The sequence below is a fragment of the Hippoglossus hippoglossus genome, chromosome 23 (genome assembly GCF_009819705.1).
Source record: "Hippoglossus hippoglossus isolate fHipHip1 chromosome 23, fHipHip1.pri, whole genome shotgun sequence".
Taxonomy (NCBI): Eukaryota; Metazoa; Chordata; class Actinopteri; order Pleuronectiformes; family Pleuronectidae; genus Hippoglossus; species Hippoglossus hippoglossus.
This window is the reverse complement of record NC_047173.1, coordinates 15,731,953-15,753,129: the sequence shown is the minus strand read 5'-3', so window position 1 is coordinate 15,753,129 and position 21,177 is coordinate 15,731,953. Positions and strand designations below refer to the sequence as shown.

The 21,177-nt window shown below is 44.0% G+C and overlaps 1 protein-coding gene across 2 annotated transcripts in view; it reads right to left on the bottom strand.

Moving 5' to 3' along the window:
• tmcc3 (transmembrane and coiled-coil domain family 3) overlaps positions 1-18,035 on the bottom strand; it is a 31,070-nt gene extending 13,035 nt beyond the window's left edge. The window contains exon 1 of one of the 2 annotated variants that reach the window (XM_034577965.1): positions 17,887-18,035. In XM_034577965.1, the coding sequence (XP_034433856.1) occupies positions 17,887-17,931 (45 nt within the window). In that variant the 5' untranslated portion in view covers positions 17,932-18,035. Of the gene's footprint in view, positions 1-6,480; positions 6,751-17,886 lie in introns of those variants that run through there. The other variant, XM_034577964.1, reaches the window with a different exon arrangement.
• Between the last annotated feature and the right edge of the window lie 3,142 nt (positions 18,036-21,177).

The following is a 21,177-nucleotide window of genomic DNA, read 5'->3' as shown; positions in this document are numbered from 1 at the left end:
ACAGCAGCTCAACAATGACCACGGGAAGGGTTTATGCATGTGAGAGAGAATAGCTCGGCACAATCTGAACCAATGTGTATTTTTATATGTGACCTCCTTTACACTCCCACATGCAGTTTGGGACCCGATGAAAAAAATAAAAGGTTGTAATCTCTCGTTCGCTCTCTCTCCTCTCCTCTCCTCTTGTAATCTGAGATTTTAATCTCGGTTTTTTTCCCAGAGCAAAGATTACCCCGGCAGCCGCTGCTCTTGTTCAGACGCTGCGGGGAGGAAATCAAAACGCAAGGGGGGGGGGGGGGGATGCAGATGTGTGAGGTTGAGCAAAAAGGCAGAAACAGAGATTTAAAGGGCTCGGAGGAGGAGGACGTGATGGAGACAGAGAGTGACAGCGAGCGAGGGAGCGAGGGAGGAGAGCGAGGGGAAAATCCTGCCCGCCTGCTGCAACAAGTCCGGGTCAGAGTTTGAACTCCACAGGTGGATCATCAGGATCGGATTAGAGCTTTAAAAAACAGAGCAATCAGACAAGTTAAGGTCAGAGTTTGCAATGTGGCCTTAAAGGGAACGTTTCAGGGAACATTTCAGGGAACATTTCAACCACTGATTCTCAGACCGGTCAAATAAACAATTTAATACTTGTGGGATTATTCAGACACATTAATCCACATTGAACCAGAGGCTCCAATACCCAGCAGCATATGAAGAATTGTTCAGTAACGTCCCGACATTTCCAATAATCAAGATCAACCTTTAAATCCCACAGAACCTAAAGCACCAGAATCAAAACACAAGAGTTCAAATGAGATTTTTCACCAAAGGCGAGATTTAGGAGCGAGTCCAAAGAGAAGCAGCCACTTCTCCACATGTGAAGTGCTCTTATCGTTAATGAAGCGCACGCTCGGTTTGGCTGATTGCTTTTTCATGCAGTTCGGAAACAACGCTGAACGTTAGGACCAGTCTCTGATTCTGCTTTTACAGCCGAGCCAGGAGCGTCACCATTAGCCGGGGGGGGGGTGAAGATAGAGCCACTGACTACTACAATCAGGGCTCCAATCGATCCCCAGAGTCCCTGAGCGGCTGAGAAAATCACTGAAATCTGTTAAAGGTCGTTGGACTTTGTGTTATTGAATAGTTCTAGACATAAATTCAAAGAAATTTAAAGGATATAAGAATGGTTCACCACTGATGAACTGTTTGTAGAACCGAATACTGCAGAATCGGGACATTTATAGAATTAGCAGCATGAGGTAATTTTGACTCATATCCAGCTCTCTATCCTGGAGTGCAGGTCTAAATTCCTTGGTATCGCAGAAACTACATCACTGGGATGTCCAATACTTTGCAGACACACATACTGTACATTCACCCATTCTGTATTTAGATAGTAGTAGAGCAAAGAGTTCAGATACATCCAACAGCTCGACAGAGACGTTTTTATTTTTGGACGCCAGATTCCGACACTGCTCTTCGCTTTAAAAGCACACTAACCTACAGTACGTACAGTACGTACAGTACGCGGCCCTGAGGTCTGAGTTATCCTGAATTCTAATTTCGACACACGGCCACATGCAAACACTCCCCTGTGTGAATTACGTAACCGTGACTGGCAGGTGGAATCGAACTGAAATAATCTATGGCTTTATTTGCACATGGTCCATAACTGGAGTGTGTGTTTGACGAAGGCTGCAGCCGACAGCTTCAGTGTTTTTATGATATTCGGTGTCGCTCATGACTCATTAAGTGGAATTAGAACAAAAACTTTGTTCCAGTGCTTTTAGTGCTTTACACGTCTTTAGCATTTATTATGTTGTGTTGCCACATTTGTAAAGTAAGAGGGGTTTAAGTGTATTCAAATTAAAACGCTCGAAGGGCCGAACAAGATTTAAGCAGCTAAATATGTCTCCTCACAAGAGTCTAATAATTGAGAAAGAATCTGCATTATAAGCTATGACTAAGGGGGGAAAAGCTGTGTGTGTGTGTGTGTGTGTGTGTGTGTGTGTGTGTTTGTTAGGCTAACACAAGATCTCTTTGATGGGCAGAGAATTTGTGTGTCGGTTAATCCGCATCGTGTTACTCACATACCCGGCATCGCTGCTGGTGTGTGTCTATTCACTGTCAGCTTAGCCCACTCAATCCCTAATCCAAACCCAGAGAGAGAGAGAGAGAGAGAGGCAGAGAGAGATAAAGAGAGAGTGTGTCTACATGTGAAATAATTTACACAATTTACAGAATACGGTCACAGATTCTCCTCTTAACGCACAGCGTCGCTTCCTCCTCTCACGCTCGCTCGTTTTTAATGGATCTAACCCCTCGGTTATTTCACGATATGACAAAGAGCGGCAGAGAAAGAGAGAGAGAGAGAGAGAGAGAGATAGGGGGAACAGATTCCACCGGTTGCCGTGACAACAGACGCGACCGAGCAGAGCTGGGCTCGCATCTCGCCGTAAAAGCGAATGAAGCGATTCAAAAGTCCCCCATTCAGCGGCATTCACTCCACCCAGTTTGTTCCCAGTGAATGGACAAACAATGACCCCCAGCTCCGCTCATCCCAGTGATTTGTTGTGCTGATGGGGGAGAGTCACTTTGTTTGTGTGAGTGTGTGTGTGTGTGTGTGAACAGGCCATTAACCTATAGGCCTTTATATGAGCTCTGACCTGAGGATCACAAAATGAAACTTTTAAGGTCTGTTTTCTCTCGGAGCAGCACTGCAACAATACGTCCATCATCTAATTAATAATCTGGAAAGAAGCACAGAAAGAGAATCCTCTAGTTCCCGGTTCTCCACCCTAACCCTGATTTTTTATACTTCTTTTATACTGAAATACTGAAATCTTGCACACGTCGCGTTGAGTTTTACTTGAAATAAAGGTTTTACATACCATCTGAAAAACCAAACTAAGACCTGAATTCATGTGTGCACGAGGTAGATAAAAAAAATACCTGCAGTCACATTATTTGCTTTTCTTTGAGGTCTAACAATACAATACAACCCTTCAAAACGGTCTCTACATGACGTATTTCTCACCCCAAACAAAGGAGCCTCATCCTAATGCGACTGAAGGCAGACACAATTCCAGGTATGTCCGTGCCAAGAAAGCTGAATTAGACCTTGGCCAAGAGGAACAAATCTTAGAGAAACACACACACACCGCAGCCCGGAGGGAAATCTGCGAGACTCGGAGAAGGAAACCCCCCCATCCCTTCCTTTACATCTAACACAAACATAAAAGTCCAGCCTGCAGTGGGTGAAATCTTCCTCTTTGAAAAGTGATCTAATGATAACAGGAGAGGAGGCTACTCCGGGCATTAATTATGCACCACCACCCACTCGCTCTTTAGACTTATGTAAATACTCACAAGAGAGGACCGACCTTTAAGAACCATCCATATTGATAAAACCATAAACCAAGTAAACAGCGATCCTTCCACGCCCGGCTCAACGAATCAATTTCCTTCCCTGGTATTAGATCACTTCTGTTTTCATCACCGAACACATGAGCTGTGCGTGACCGACCAGTTAAAACATGCAGCGTCTGTGCAGCTGTTGGTGTCGAGGCTCCGAACGACCACAGCCCTCTGAAGCGAGGAGACGCTGAAGAAATAGCAGATGTGTTGCATTATGTACGATGGCACCCAAGGTTAAGACACTCGTTTTTCTACCTGCTGCATTAGATTCAAGCCGGCAACCGTGAAGACAGGAGAGAAGTAAGATTTAGACATGATAGACAACATCTTTGACGTGGTGCTCAGCACGTATGGATGAGATTTTAGCAACAAGAACTGAAAGAGAGCAGAAATCCTTCTCACAGGTTCCTCCCAACTTCAGACAACATCCTGCTCCCTCCGCCGCCTCCCTCACAGACACAGGACTTTCCAGCTACTGACTTAAAAAAAATGCGCCTGAGGAAAGTGGATGACTAACGCTGGATACTTCCACAACAACTACTGCTGAGGCGCCCCTGAGCAAGGCCCTTTGCCCTCCACAAACAAGAGCTGCTCAGCAGTCAACTGTGTTGGTGCTGGGCCGCTCCGAGGTGTGAGCGTGAAGATGCTTAGTCAACACTCCCACAAGTCCCCCCCCCCACATGCGTGTTGTCAGATAAATGTTAACCACCGAGAACAGGAGGATCGGCCTGCAGCTACTAAAAGCTCACAGAGCATGAGTGAGTTTTAGAGGAGACATATGATGCTTATCAGTGTTTCTTGAAGTTCTGCAATGAAGCCAAAAGTCAGTGGTACAGGAAGCTGCTCTCCTCCACAGATAACCCTGCTCCTGAAGATCCTAACTTGTTAATAGCCGAGACGATATCAACGCTTACATTTGCATGACACACACGTAGCAGCTAGTCAGGCATGCCTCTTAATAGGGCCTTCACGTTTTTATTTGAAATTCAAACGTGAGGGGGGTTCATATTCGAAATGTAATGACCTGTTCGAATTCAAAATACCAAATGACCAATCACAACAGAGGGGACCAGAGGCTGAAAAGAGGAGCTGCAGCGATGGACAGTCTGATGAAGGTTCATTAGAACAACTAAACCTTTAAATAATAAATTCCATCAACCTGAATATGAGCAGCATACGCCTCCTTTAAATGTGTGCATGTCTGCCTGGGTACCTGGGAGCGCTGATGCCTCACAGACAGCAGGACAATGCACCACAGAGACGTGGTTCACAGTTGTGCATGTGGGTGTCAGCTGGCACGCTCCCTCTCAAAGGATTGTAGCTGTCTTTTAACAATTATATTCAAATGAAGTGGGGGAATTGAGCAATTCTATAAAGAGAACCCTTTTAAATGTGTGGTTCGCTGGAGACCTGTGAATTCCAGGGCACCTCCACCTTTTTGAAAGCTGTCGTTTCCCTCTTCCAAGTGTTGAAGTGTGAACGAGTGGCCTCCACGGACGAGACACTCTCCGTACGCGAGACCCTGTAACTGGGTCAGGGAGAGAAACCGTTTGTCTGTCATGACACATCATGTTATCCAACCTTTCCGAGGAATAGTGACACAAGCATGTCGCCGTTGCATGTTCTGGCATTCGAAACACCGCGTACACCGTTTGCCCTCCTCTCACAGCAAGCTCTGTGATTGGATATGACAGCCCGGAGGAGGAAGAGATTTGAACCTCCACCTGAAATCAATGCTGACAGACCGGTCGGACCTGCTGCGCCGCTGCCTTCGCCCGAGGGGCCGTATACTGTTTGCAAACAGCTCTACTTGATGACAACATGATACACTACTCTGTGGTGAAAGGTCATCCGAGCAAAGTGTCAGAATGTAAGTGTTGGGACGACTTCAGCAAACAGGTTTGCAGACGGTGTGTGGAAGACGCTCAGTTCATTTGCACCAAACATCCATTAGGAAGGAGAGGAAAGATGCTTTATTGATCCCGTGGGAAATTAAGGCAGCCATTAGCAAACAAAATAGTCAAACGCAAAGAGCATAAGAATAATTAAAAGGTCAAAATGAGTCCAGGGAGAAAGTCCAGCCACCAGAGCTACTACAAAGATGTCACTGTAAAGAAGTGTGTGCTCAATACAGATATTTTAAGTATAAGGTGATTAAAAGACACAAGTAACACGAGTATTGAAGCCAAATATAAACACAGGTTTAAAGGTAAATAACCGAATGTGCATTAGACGAAGTGGTCAGTGGTTTCATCAATAGAACGCTATTAAATAAATGAGATACCAATATGAAGAATGGAAAATCGTTATAGTATTATAGCCGTGCTGAAATGCAGAAAGGCTCGTAAAGCTTCACTTGGAGAATGTAAATATGTTCTACTGAAGCAATGTATTCAAAGCAATAAATAAATCAAGCTATTTTTAAATGGAATCTGGTCGGTTGACATGATGGTGCTGGTGGTGAAAGGTCGCCTGAGCCCAGTGTCTGAATCACTTCAGTGTTATAACAACTTCAGTGGCAGGTCAGCACATGATGTGGAAGGAGCTGAGTTCATCTGCACCAAACCCCATTAGGGAAACATTGCATTTTTATAGAACAGTATTATTATATGGGAAAGAGACACCAACGCTAAGAATGGAGAAATAAAGAGGAAGATTAGATTATTAAAGTATTATAGCTGAGCCGAAATGCAGAAACCATCCTGAAGCTTCACTTTGAGTATTTAAACACGTTCTGCTTTGGGCGATGTTTCCATTTCAGACACGCAAAAACTAAATGGGGCTTTTTGTCAATGGAATCTGGTCGGTTCGCGGGGAACGAAGCACACAACAGCTGTTCGCTGTGGGGAAAAGAGGAGGATTGATGTCCAATGATAAAACACTCGAGGGTTAGCTTGTTTTCAAACACGACGACATGTCCGCGTTTTCCACTGAACTCAAAGAAACCGGGAGGAACAGAAGGAGAAAAGGGCTGAACGTGGAGGAGAAGTCGCTCGGTTTCCACACCGACAAACACCGAGGTTTGTCTCCGCGGGGGAGTTAGCGGACGTTAGCCGAGTTGTGAACCCGTGTATTTACCATGTTGGCTCCGCTGGTGGTGTCCGTGTTCCCCCACTTCTCAGAAAGTTTCCCCCCCGCCGCAGCGCCGCGGGCTCCGGCCACAACCTCCGGACTCTCCCGGTTCCTCAGGTGCGAAGTTGCCCGTGGGTCCGTTAACATCGTCGGGGAAACCCCCCCCTCGTCACCCGGCTGCTGCCGCCGTTAGGGAACCGACCGACGGGCACAGACCAGCCGCCGCGGTGTCTGCTCCACAAGCCCGCCCGCCGCGGTTCTCCTCTCCGGCACCGGGAGCCGGGGAAGCGCTGGATTACACCCCGCCCACCGCGCTACACGCAGGGAGGGGCTGCGGGACATATCGATTACACCCTCATTAATTGATTCATAGGATAACGAGGACCTGTCTGCTCACATCAATTATAAAAAAAGCTGTTATTCAAATTTATCCCCAAACTTATTTTAGTATGGCGGGCAAAGGAGAACTATAAGATTTAGGTTTTATTTTAAATAAAAGATGGGCGGATGGACAGATGGACAGATGGAAAGATGGAAAGATGGACAGATGGACAGATGGACACATGGGTAGATGGATAGATGGATATATAGATTGATAGATAGATAGACAGACAGACAGACAGACAGACAGACAGATACAAATATAGACATGCAGACGGACGGATTGATGGACGGATGGATGGAGAGAAGAATAGAAAGATAGATAGATAGATAGATAGATAGATAGATAGATAGATAGATAGATAGATAGATAGATAGATATAAATATAAGACACAGTCGACAAAACGTTGAAAGAACTCACTCCATCGCATTAACCCACTGGAATGCGATGCTGGGTTGTTTATTAATGCATCAGGTGTTTTTTATTTGCCTATGATCATCATCAGTTGGCCATTATTTTCAGGTAGAAACTTCTAAAGCTTCATGTTCATCCTCATTAGTCCTCAACCCTACATTCCCATCATTTACAGGCCGTCTTGATAAATATCTCGTGTTTGCATCTGACTAAAGGACACCGTCCCCCTTTGTAATTAGATAAATGAAAGAGGTTTACATGACACAGGCCAGATCTCCAGTGAGAGGATACAGATGAATAACCCCACGAAGGTCTGGGGAATGAGTCATGAATGATTTAAACGCACGGCAGGTCTGCTCTGGCCGCCTGATAAAGAAACCAATTAGTATCGCTAGTGGCCGTGTCATAGGATCTGGACCTGCTGATAGTTTACTGTCCAACAGTAAGAATTAATGACAACTTCCTCATTTCTTATACTAGTTCACTGGCTGCGTCAGCAACAACTTGCTGTGGTCTACTCACAGTTTTTTTCTTATCTCATCTCGCTCTTCTTTCTCTTTCTCCTCGGTCGTTCCTTATCACTTTCTTCTCGCTCATGCATTCGTCGACCTCAAGCCCAGTTTATGAGGCCGGCGAGTGAGTCAGCAGCCAGTTAATCATTTTTGACAAGTCTATGTATGCTGATAGGTCGGACACTCAGTGATTCAGCCTGCGGGGCAGCACACAGCACCTGGCGTTGCGGCTGCCTGCAGGGGCCAACATTACCGTCACCGAAATCTGAACGAGATCCAGGCTGATTCAATCATATCGTTTCCATGAGGCGCGTGTGAGCATAGTTAGAAAGATCATTGCCACAGCTCGGGGACAGACAGCGGCAACAAGTCTCTGCGCTGTGATCAATCCAGAAAAAAAAACTAATAAACTTCCAGTCCATTTCCCCCCCCCCCCGGGTATCGATTTGTAAAATCCATGCTCATGCGTGTGAAAGAGAGATAACAGGCAGGGAGTTAAATGTGACATTTAATTACGGCCTGATTGGTGCTCCCTCTGTACGCTGCATTGATTCGGTTCAGAGGGGGCACCGCCGATGGGCTCAGCGCAAACCTACTTCTGACTTATGTAAATGCGATTCAGTTTCATTTGACAAGTGAAATCTCCATTGCAGACAAACCAGGTAGGATGAACACAAACAATAAAGAAGTGACAGTAGAGAACAGTTTGAGGAGGACTCGCTAAACAGATTAAAATGGACACTGCACTAGTCCTACAACAAGCGAGACGCAGCACAACTTAAGCAATAAGATGATGTAAAAATCACATGTGCATTTGCGTGTACAACATCCACACTGTTGATCTCAAGACTCCATTGTTCCCTTTCCCCACCAGCGGTTTGTGTTCTTTATAGACTTCCTGCCGCGCTTCCTGTCTGCGTCTCAGCCGTGACATCACTCCGCTCAGGGATAATGATACTGATACTGGTGCGTATATAGGTGGGGCTCTGGATTTGTTTTAGGTGAGGACAAAGTTCACGTCGTGCTGGCGAGTTCTCCGGGAATGTTCGGGGGAGTTTGGAACGTTGTGAGGGGATTCCATGATGTTTTGGTGTGGGGCGGGGGGGGGGGGGGGGGGGGGGGGGGGGGGGGGGGGGGGGGGGACGTTCCAGAGGGATTGTGGGATATTTAGAAGGAACATTCTGTAGGGCCTATGGAATGTTTAGGTCATGGGTGGGTCAGGATGTTCTTGGTGGGATTTTACAAAGTGGAAGGGAGGGATCACATACATTCTGATGAGGTTTCTAGGATGTGTATTTTGTGCGTTACACAATGTGCAAATAGTTTTTTAAGGCTCCACTGACTAATATTCATACATATGCAATAAATAATATAACTATATTGTCACTCACAGGGATGAACCCACAAAGAAATGATCACCTGACTTTACAGTTCACCACAGCTCTATAGATCGTTTGACCATCTCTCAGCACATTATTTCATTTTATGGTTATTTTTATAGCTTCTTCTTTTTTTTTATAGCTTCTTTCATTGCTGAGTGGCCAAAAAAGCAAACAAACAAAATCTAAGCCGGAAAAAATGCTTTAAAAATCACATCACGAATAATTTAATAGTCCTGTAGCAGTACATCTGACGTCAGTGCAACTGCAGGCACCCAGGGACAAACAGGAAAACTCATATGATGAAATGCAACGCAACTCAACAACCTTGAATTAGTAAAGATATTCTCTTGAAGCTATGCTTGTGTTGTTGGTGTTGTATTGAAGTACAATATGTTTCTAATAAATATGTCCACATCATTTACAAAAAAAGAGGAGAAGATATATATAAGAAGGTTCCACATGTCCTCATATCCTCAGTGATTTTGCCACAGATAATCCATGTTGGTTACAATACAAACATTTGGGTTAATGTACAGCAGTTGTTGTTAAAGGAACTAAATGGACTCAGACAAAAATCTATAAAACAGAATTTGCTTGATACTTGTGAGTTGAAATATAAAGAAACTAGAACGGCACTAGGCAGAGCTCAGATCTCCACAAAGGCACAAGAGTCCCATTAAATTCAATCAAGCTGCAGCAGATTGCACACACTCATAGTCATCAGTTCCCTTATGTGAAATATGAATTATTCTCTGGGAAATCAGTGAAAATGTAAAAAAAGACCCGACAATCAACAAGTTAAAGAAAGTGAAAATTTGCACCATATGTAATAGGTTCTTTTCTGACCCATACTCAACCAATCAATCAATCAAATGTTATTCGTATGGCCCATATTCACGAATCACACTCTGTCTCATTGGGCTTCACAAGGTTCGACATCCTCTTTTCTTAAACCTCAACAAGAGTGAAGGAAACTACCCACAATTGCCAATAACCAAAGAATAGCAGGCATATTGTGTAGCTGAGCAATCTGGTTGTAATCATAAACCACGATCAGCTGCCACCGTGATCACGATCCACCATCACGTGACCAAATAGTTTTTGTGTAATCTTGCTTGAAAACAAACGTGCAAACCCACAAACAAACTGACCGAGGTGAGTCACTCTAACTGATTTTAATGCTGCTAGATTATGTCATTGGATACCTGTAACCACCTCCTGAGTTTACGCTCATTACGTTCTCTCTCTCTCTCTCTCTCTCTCTCTCTCTCTCTCTCTGTGTAAGTGACTTCATTCACTGGGTATGTGAGAAAGCAGGTGACAATTGACACACAGCTGTTTTAATCCGGTTGCTGCTGCGTCTCCGAGACAGACAGGATGATGAAACTCTCCAGAGCAGAGACTGGATGTTCCCTGGCGTCGTCTCCCTGTGAGAAGAACCGTCTCTCTGCTTCCTCATTTCTTCTAATATCTCATTTCCACTCCAGCAGACAGACGCCCACGCTCATTTTGTGGTCGTAATAAAAACTGTCCAATGGACTTGTGTTGAGGGGCAGGGATGAGATTAAAACTAAAGAGGAGATCGTATTTAATTAATCTTGCACTCATTTTCTCAGACAGGGAATGAACGTGATAACTTTAGGAGCTCCAGAGACAATAAAGAGACTATTTTGACACCAATCTACTGCCTTGATAATGTCCCTGTCCATGATGTGGTGCTCTAATGTGTTTATAATGTGACACTAGGGCTCAGAGGCAAAAAGCTGCAGTGCTGTAACGCGTCGTTTACTCGTCGCACCGACCAGAGCAAAGTCAGAACAACATCCCTTCAGTCACAATCCATTGAGCAGCGAGACACATGCACATCCTTTGGGCTCAGTAACTGGTGCAGTGAAGTTATAGTGTGTTTTTTTGGGGGGGGGGGGATTACATAACCCCCACAGAACCCCCATCACACCTTGCATCACACCTCGTCCTCATCTTTCTGTGCCTGCGTCTCACCTGTCCTCAAATGTCTCGGCTTTTTTAATCTGTCAACCTCACATCTCCCCTTTTTTTTTATATTACAAGTTGATGGTTCCGTGCCAGCAATTACATTTCCTCTCCGATGATCATTTCCCAGACTCGTAGCTTTTATCTCTCTTGCTGCACCTTAGCATTTCATATTCAGTGACCCCTTCTAATGACGTAGCCTCTCCTCCGTCATGCAGAGTTCGTGATCTGTGTCTCCCTGAAAAAATAAAATATAATCCGTAGGGATCTTGCAGCCGAAAATGATGGAGCCCTCACTTGAGCTAAATCCGGCCTAAACACATGTTTTTTCCATCTATTGATGCTGATAAGCCCCATTAGGCTCAATAGTGGACAAGTAATGATCCTTATACTTGCACGAGAACACAAACAAGCAGCAACACGAGGGGATAGAGAGCTCGAGGGAGGCTGCTGCTGTGGCTGCCGGTTGGCAACGCTGACAGTGATTAATCAGTCTGAGCTTCGCCAGGCAGACGTAATAAGAAATGAACTCCAACAGCGGGGTCAGATACGACAGGGAGCCTCTATGAAAGTGTCTTGAGAGCAAGAGGTCCAATGGAGACTGAAGCTTTATGAATCACGAGAGTCACAAGCTATTTGTATCGGTTTGGTGATTCACTCATAAAACCTGCAGTAGGTGACCTGGGCAGTTATTTATTTCTCTCAGTGCATCAGGAATAGAAAAAGACAGCGATGATAACTTTGTCTGGAGAACTTTAAATTCTAAGGTGATCCATTGTTAGTTTTATAAAATCCACTTTAAGCAACGTTTAGCGAGCAAAGTTGTTGGTGATAATTAAATTGATTGGTAGAAAACACTCGTAACTTGGCGCAGTCAAGCTATCAATAAGTAAATGTCACGGTAGCGTCACAAGATAGCTTTAAATCGACAAACAAGTATCAGCTTTAATTTAGTTGATCCATCGTTAATATTATAAAATCCACTGCAGGCGGGAAATGTCCATAGAGTGTCTCACTCTGACATTTTCCTTCACACATGCACCTCCTCCTCCTCCGGAGACAAAGTTTGTTGCCTCTTCTTCTCTCTCTCTGCACCTCAAAAGCAACTCTTTCAAACAAACTAACATCACTCCTCCTCCTCCTCCTCCTCCTCCTCCTCCTCCTCACGCTCCCTGAGCTCTTTCAGCCTCTATAATAGCATTTCTTCAGGGAGGACTATGGTTCCTTGCTTTCCAGCCGTGCCTTTTGTCCAAGCCCAGCAGGGGGACTAAATCAATGGGGCACTTGAATGGACTTGCTGGGAATGGAAAAGATTTGGCAGTTGTTTTTTATTGCGCTCTGGCCGTGGATTTAGGCGGAGAGGAGATGAAGCTCCGCAGCAGACAGATGCAGCTCTGTCAAGGTGAATAACACGGCCACAAAACCCTGCTGTAGTTTTACTGCAGTTGGCAGTGATGATACTGATGGAAGGCTGAAGCCTGAATGGGTAGAAGAGACACGAGGGGGGGGGGGGGGGGGGGGGGGGGGGGGGGTGTTCGTAGCCTGGAGGTTGGAGGCCCCAGGTTATAAATTCCCACTTGGGAATGTGAGTCAGTATTTCTGACCCCTCCCTTTACATGAAAACTGGATGACCTGAAAATTAAAGTTAAATATGTGACATCATTATGTCAAAGAGGCTTATTATCAACATTTTTAGACTAAGTACACGAGGCAGGATCAGGCTACAGAAGAGGACACTGTGTTTTCTGTTTTGGGGGACTTGAGCAACTAAACAAATTTAGAAGTTAATGTCTAAACACTTTACAGGCCGACGTCATAACCTGAAGTTTAAGATCTAGATAAAGAACTTTTTATACTTGACAGTGTTGTTGCGTTAGTCAGATATCAAGATTTCAGGAAACTCTAATGTGCATTTAATTGACATTTTACAAACCAAACAACAAATAAAGTAAATACTAATCACTGCACTAATTTATTACACATAAAAAAACCAAATATTCTCTAGTTTCAGCTTCTCACATGACAGGACTCACAAGACAGATAGATAGATAGATAGATAGATAGATAGATAGATAGATAGATAGATAGATAGATAGATAGATAGATAGATAGATAGAAGGATAGATAGATAGAAGGATAGATAGATAGAAGGATAAAAGGATAGATAGATAGATAGAAGGATAGATAGAAGGATAGATAGATAGATAAAAGGATAGATAGATATATAGAAGGATAGATAGATAGATAGATAGATAGATAGAAGGATAGATAGATATATAGAAGGATAGATAGATAGATAGATAGATAAAGGATAGATAGATAGATAGAAGGATAGATAGAAGGATAGATAGATAGATAGAAGGATAGATAGAAGGATAGATAGATAGATAAAAGGATAGATAGATAGATAGAAGGATAGATAAAAGGATAGATAGATAGATAAAAGGATAGATAGATAGATAGAAGGATAGATAGAAGGATAGATAGATAGATAAAAGGATAGATAGATAGATAGATAGATAGATAGATAGATAGATAGATAGATAGATAGATAGATAGATAGATAGATAGATAGATAGATAGATAGATAGATAGATAGATAGATGGATAGATGGATAGATGGATAGATAGAAGGATAGATAGATAGATAGATAGATAGATAGATAGATAGATAGATAGATAGATAGATGGATAGATGGATAGACAGATAGAACTTCAGGCCCTGACCTCTCACCTCATGAAGATCACAGAAAGGATTATACTACATATACTACATTAATAAAAACATTGTTGTTCTACCATGTGAGGCTCTCTGGACTATCAGAATGTACGAATGCTTGTATAAAGGACTCTGGTGCCGCCTCACTCAGGGCACCAGAGGCCGTTTGAAATAAATATCTAAGGGGTCAGACTTTCAAAGCATGTGGGGGCACGAGCCACGCTTTCATGTGTCATCCCTCCGCTCGCCCCCTACGTCAGAGCCAACCCTGCAGCAGCAGCTCCTGACATTTCATTTCCTCTGTCTTCCCCTGAGTGGTTTGAGGTCCCTTTGGAGAATATTTTAGTTTGTAGATTAAATGACACCTGCTGCGATAGCTGAGGGCGAAGAGGGAAAGAGAATTAAAGGGACAGAAAAAACCCAGAGGTGAGACATTAAAAGTCTGATAGAGATGAAAAAAGAAGATGTTTCAACTGGCTGGTTTGAGACGATCTCCATTATTAATCTGTCAGTTATACAGACAAATTCATTATGTTAATTTACAGCAGGATGAGTCAGGGCTTATACTCGCATGTAAGTCTTATTTTACAATCCATTACTAGTGAGAAAGAGCAATATGCACAATACTAGTGATGTGTTAGCTAGCTAGCATCTACTCTGGCTCGCTAACCATAGCTAGATCAACAAAATAAAACTCGAAATATATACTAGATTATTTAATTTCTTGTGGAAATTTAAATCTCAAATCTGTCCGTCGCCATTGGCTGGTTGATGTCCGTGTTTATAAAAATCAAGTCCTAAATAAATATTAGAAAAGCAGAAAAGGAATCTAACATTTATTCATCTGCCGACTTCACTGGGAGAAAACACTGAACCTTTGTTGATGGTACAAAACCTGTTTACCCTGTTGGAGCAGGGATCTGCAGGCTGAGGACACAGACAAGGTTAAATGTTAATGAAGCTGAGTCAAACCTTCAAACCTGCTCTGAACTTATTCACACAAACAGAATGCATTTATTTTGTTTTCTACACTTACCAACAACACACACACACACACACACACACACACACACACACACACACCCTGCCGCCGATAATAATGCAGCTAATGTAGGTAAAGAGGAAGAAATGACTTTGGTTCAGATGGACAGATTATTATTATATATATTATGGTGATTACACAGTGTTAGATTAAAAGGGATTTATTATCTTTATCTTTCTGAAAAACAGATCCTCAGCTCTGCAACATGAATGTGGTGATAACAGATGTGAGACACAATCTGGACCCAGAACAGTGTCAGGACCTGGTGAAGTGTTTTATTTCTCACGTGCACAGAGGCTCAAGTTAGAAGCCTGTTAGAGCTGAAGCCCGATGGTCACTACACAAGTGGCTGCTAGCATCATCTCTTGTTGCCATGGTGACAAATTGAATGGTCCACATGTAACAAACCTGATGAGAAATGGATGGAAACAGGATGACAGCTTATATTAACGTGTGTGTGTGTGTGTGTGTGTGTGTGTGTGTGTGTGTGTGTGTGTGTGTGTGTGTGTGTGTGTGTGTGTGTGTGTGTGTGTGTGTGTGTGTGTGTGTGTGTGTGTGAGGCACCAACAGACACCTGGTCGTCAGTGAAGGTCACCGTCATCATCAGGGGAATTACACACACACACACACATGTAGCTCCAGTCTAATCAGTGTGAAGGAGGCCATGTGGTTAATGAGGTTGTGCCTCCTGTCGATCTCTGCTAGATGCCAGTGAAGGAGATGCAGAGTTTGCCATAAATAAAGTTGTTATGATTGAAATGATAACTCAACGAAGAGCTAAAGAGGAGAATCTAATTAAACAAACATCTATTGGTTCCCTGCTTTGAAAATGTGAGAATCTTCTCTTTCAGTTCATTATAATTACAATAATTAGAAAATTACGGTTTGATGGATTTGGTTGAACAATACAAGCTATTTGAAGACGAGCTGTAACTTGTTAAATCAGGGTTCACCCCGGGGGTTGTACCGGACATAATTGCACTTCCTCTCTGAGTCATAACTGAATTCTCAACACTGAAAAAAATAAATAGCCATGTGTAAATCTGCAGTCTTGGATTATTAGCAATCCGTCCCCGTGGTTTTGCAATCAGTGCCTGAGGGGAGTCAGTAGAACACTCAATGTCTTACGGTGAGTTTGACTGACTCTGCCAGAGGATATCTTTTATTTTTCATCAGCATCTTTTCCAAGAAACAGAAAACATCGCTGCAGAACTAACGAATACGTTTTCTCAGGCTATTGAAAGTCTATTGAAATTGTATATTGCAATACCTACACTGTATATATTGTTAGGTAAGAGCTATTCTGAGAAATCTGCTGGAATAAGTGGCGCATGAATGATGGGAGAGACTGGTTGGACCAAATCCAGTAAATTAAACAGGTGACAAATGAAAGTGCCCTTCACGCTGATAAACAGAAACAACAAGAGGCTGCAGCCAGGCCTCCAGCTCTGTGAGGCTGAGCTCTGAGCCAAATGCAGCTGGAATATCATCCATTTACAGGAATATGGTCATAAACCAAACTAATGGACACTATTTAAAATCATGAGCAAGGTCGCAACAATTCATCCTGAAGGAGGACGTAAATGTCACAAAGTTTCAAGGCAACTGATGAAGAATTTTGATAAAAATGTAAATTTAAGGGGACAAAATCGAGCAAATGTCCTCACACAGAGTGCAAGTGAGGTTAAACGCGCACAACAACACACAACAACCACCGCAATGAGCCAAAAAAAACCCGATGTTGTTGACACGTTACACTGTGATGTCCTCGGAGATATTACCTCTGTTGTGGGATAAACACGACTTAATGAGAGAGCAGACTCGGGGGGGTGTGTGGATGAAAGCAGCCTGTGCATCAAGGTCTTGAATTATCGGAGACAGTGATGGTTTCCATGGTAAACACATGGAAGTGAGCAGAGTTAACAGTTCCAGGCAGCAGCTACATTTCTAAAGGCTGTGCAGACAGAGGATTTAACAACATATCGAGGCTGCAGGAGCTGTGAAAACACGATTGTGTTGCTGCTGCACAACTTTTCTGCAGAGCTGAGACCTTGAAGAGGCTGAAAAAACCCTGAGGAGCGATACAAAATGTCCTGCATCTTCTTCCTTTTTCTGTTTCCTTGTTTATGGGCTGGCAGGAAGAGCCCCATTATACTGGAGGGCTTACATAACATGATGTTTAGCAGCATTTTGTTGTGCACTTACTGGCAGACTGGGGCACATGATGCATGCACACGCAGAGACGTGCAGCGTCAGCACAGTACGCACACAGACACTGGGCAGGGACTGGCCCAGGGATGCTTCTCTTTCAGACACATGACTGCAGCGATGACCCGGGCGGCCGAGACAGTGACGGACAGGAGGAACATGACCTCCTGCTCGAGCGCTCGGATGCAGAGAAACTTCAGGGATGTTGTAGATGATACAAAGCTCTGTGCAGTATAAGAGCCTGTCCATGATCTATGACTTGATGTAGACATTCCTCAGACGTTACTCAAGCAGCAGAGGCCAATTACACATTTCCCATAGAGAGAGAGACGTGCTGAAACTTGTCTTACTCAACCGTTAACTGTTAAAAACAACTTTCCCGGTATAGATCTAGCAATAACAACAACAAAATTAAGTTAAATAACATGAAGAAAACTGCATGAAATCAACTCTTTTATGCTTAAAACCCTTAAAAATCTATTATCTTATGACAGAAAGCTGCACAAAGAATGCCAGGGTTAGACAATTTACAATCTTGGTTTGTAACAGAGCACATTTCAGTGGTAAATCAACTTTCTCTGTGTTACGTAACTGTCACCCGAGTGAACGCAGGGTTCACAAGGGCAATAACTCAGACCTGATTACATCTGAGGACTGAATTCATCTTTTCATTCATGCAGAACAGCTCAAAAAAACACAGAGCAGAGACGAACATCAACAGCAGGGAGACAGATTCAGGGAACAAGTGCAAACGCTGTACCTCCGTCACGTAGATGAGTGGAACAGCGCTGTGGTTCTTCCTCATGCCTCCTCTTCCTCACCGCCTGAGGTCAAAGTGCATGTCACAGCAGCTTCAGAGGACCCCTGCATATCAGAGAGCTGTGTGTGTGTCTCTGGAGGGAGAGGACTTCCCTCTGAGGGGGAGGAGTGTGTGTGTGTGTGTGGGTGTGTGGGTGTGGGTGTTTGTGTGTGCGTGTGTTTGTTATTGTGAAATGTTTTCTCTTCCTGTTTCTGCAGCTATCACTCACTCCAATCCCAACTCGCTCATGCACTGCCTCGTCTTGAGCTGCGTTCCTGACCTCTAGCGTCCTCACACATTCTGCCCTGCTGGGGAAAGACCACCTTAAAAGGCTTGAAGCAGCCAGGAGGAGGTATTTCTCTGATCCCTATCTGCCACCCTCCACCGGATCGGGGCGGGCACACAACCGTCTGACAGCAACCTTTACTGCCTATCATGGGTGGGGGGTGGGGGGGCATGATGGTGCAAGATGGAGAGGACGGTGGAGGGGCGGTGGGGGAGGTGTAAGGGAATGAATGAGTGTGGGAATTTTGGAGTTAGTGCAGGAATCTCCTGCCAGACTCGAGCCCTGAGGGGTGAACGCACTCTACAGGATGGAGACTGACAGCTCCTCAAGTCTGTGGAGCCAGATAACAGCCTGCGTGTGTGTGTGTGTGTGTGTGTGTGTGTGTGTGTGTGTGTGTGTGTGTGTGTGTGTGTGTGTGTGTGTGTGTGTGTGTGTGTGTGTGTGTGTGTGTGGCTGGACTCTGCACCCACTCCCACTCCTGTTCAAAGACCTTCTTTATGAGGGGGAGTGTTGCTTCTTGTCAAGCAGCCGACTCACAGGATAATAAACAGGCTTCGTGTTTTTTTTCATCTGGAGAGTCCGGAACTAACAAAACATTTATTCAACTGACAAATGTTTTCTTTGTATATCTTTTCCCTCTGTGCCTCACTTTAGGTTTCTCTCCCTCTTGTGTGCAGAAACACACACGAGTTAAATGAACAGAACTGGGACCTTGACATTTCTGCAGCTTGGTTCGATGTAGGGGTCCCCCCAGGTCCCCCCAGGTCCCCCCAGGTCCCCTCCAGGTCCCTCCAGGTCCCCTCAGGTCCCCTCCAGGTCCCCCCAGGTCCCCTCCAGGTCCCTCCAGGTCCCTCCAGGTCCCCTCAGGTCCCTCCAGGTCCCCTCAGGCCCCTAAAGTCCTTTAAACGGTCCAGTGTGTATATACTCATTAAGGATCTCAGACGCTCCTGCAGGAGTCAATTCTGTGCCAAGGGAGGAAGTCTGGCATTGATGATGCAAGAGGAGAGGAAGAGGAGGGAGAGAGGGATGGAGGTTCAGAGGAGGAGGAGGAGGAGGAGGAGGTGGAGGACAGTCAGGAGATATGACAGTTGGCAGGGGGGAAGCCGCAGAGGGAAGAGGTCCAGACAGAGGAGCGTGTCTCGACATCAAGACTCTTCAGTCTGTTTCTGGTGCCCAGCTGGCACCAGCAGCATTTACTGCTGCATCAGCAATTACAAGAGAGATTATCTGCTCCATTTGCAGAGGATGAATCAGACGCTGGCTCTCAGCTAATGCAGGCGAAGACAGAGCATTCATCCAATGTGAATCTGACTTCAGGTTGTGGGGAACGTCAGACACAGCTCAGGTTTACTGTCGGCCGTCAGAGCATTTTCCAGCTCATTGATTTTAATAATTAATTTCAGGGCTTTGTCTGGTTTCCATTCTGAGCAGGAACAGTCTCCTGTGGTTTCTAAATAAAGACCAGAGAGGCTTGTTGTTCTGAAACCGCTGAGTCAAGAGGACGCCAGAAGCCCTGAGAGCCTCCTCAGCCTCTGTGATGCAGCCGAGGTGACAGAGCTGCCTCCTGGATGCAAATCAAAAGGAACGACGCCCCCTCATGGATACGAAGCACTCACACACACACACACACACAGAGGAAACTCACATTCAGCTGACTTTCCACTTCTTCTTCTTTTTCTTTTTCCTCTTCTTCTTCGCCTTCCTCCTCCTCCAAATTGTCCTCTCGAGGAGAAAGGAATGAAACTGTGAGTCTCCTCATTGAACTGCTCCGGATCCCTGAAACCAGAAGAACCAGCAAATCACTAATGTTTATTTTTTTTTGTTTTAAAATTCTACAAAATAAAATATCTTTTTCCATGTAAACTTGCCTCTGTGATTAATTTATAAATCTATGTGACATTAATAAGCAGCATTTTACTTTTCTTAGTTTTAACTATTTCAGTTTTACTCCAGTGGAACCGAACGTCGGGTTCAGGCTCCTTCAAAGAGTCACCTGATAAATCCAAGAGGTTTTCAGATGATTAATGTGAGATCTGACACACACATTACTTTTAATTAATAACCTTACTTTGTTAATTAAATGCTGGATATTTATTTGACCTGTCAAGGCCTAAGAAATTAATTAAATGGAACCAACTTATTACGTTTTGGTGGAAGTGATAATAACTCCTAGAAACTAGACTCTGTTTCATATGAGGCGTCACAAGACAAAAACGATTGTTCAAAACCACAGTTTTAATTATGGTATCTATGTAATTTTATTTATGTAAAAGAACTTATTTGTTTAGTTACTCAGGATTAATTATAGCTGTAAAAAAATACACAGTATTTCCATCTGAAATGCAGTAGAAATACAATAGTAACTACAATGTGTGTGTGAAAAGTAATCAATAAAAATCTTTAATATCTAAGTTTAATGTTAAAACAGTGGAAATAGAACAGTGCACAAACCTCTGAGTCTTCAGTCCTACATGAGAGTTCTGGTCCTGGCTGGAGATTCACAGAGACTGAGTCATGAGTGTGTGGGTGTGTGTGTGTGTGTGTATTTTGAGTCCAGTCACTTCCACACACACTCGTCAGCTCTCTGCAGAATCTCTTCGCACCTCAGTGAGAAATGCTGCATGTTGCAACTTCCCCTCAGCTCAGCATAATCCTGCAGATTAACATGCAACAGAGACACGGGCTGTAAAGTGACTGAGACACAAACCACTGGACTCAGTGCACCGATACTGAAATACACCATGTACCTGGTCTAAATACTGTTTGTGATTATAATCAGGCTGAGTCTTTAAAGAAGAATTAACTGTTACTTCAATTAGACAACAATTAGATGATCAGTCAATCGATTAGTTTCCACAAAACAACTGATCAATTAGTCGAGATGAAAACTGGCATATTATCAATAATGAAAATAACTTTGTTGCAGCCCCACAGCTGACTCGCTGCTCTAGTAAGAAAACCCAAAT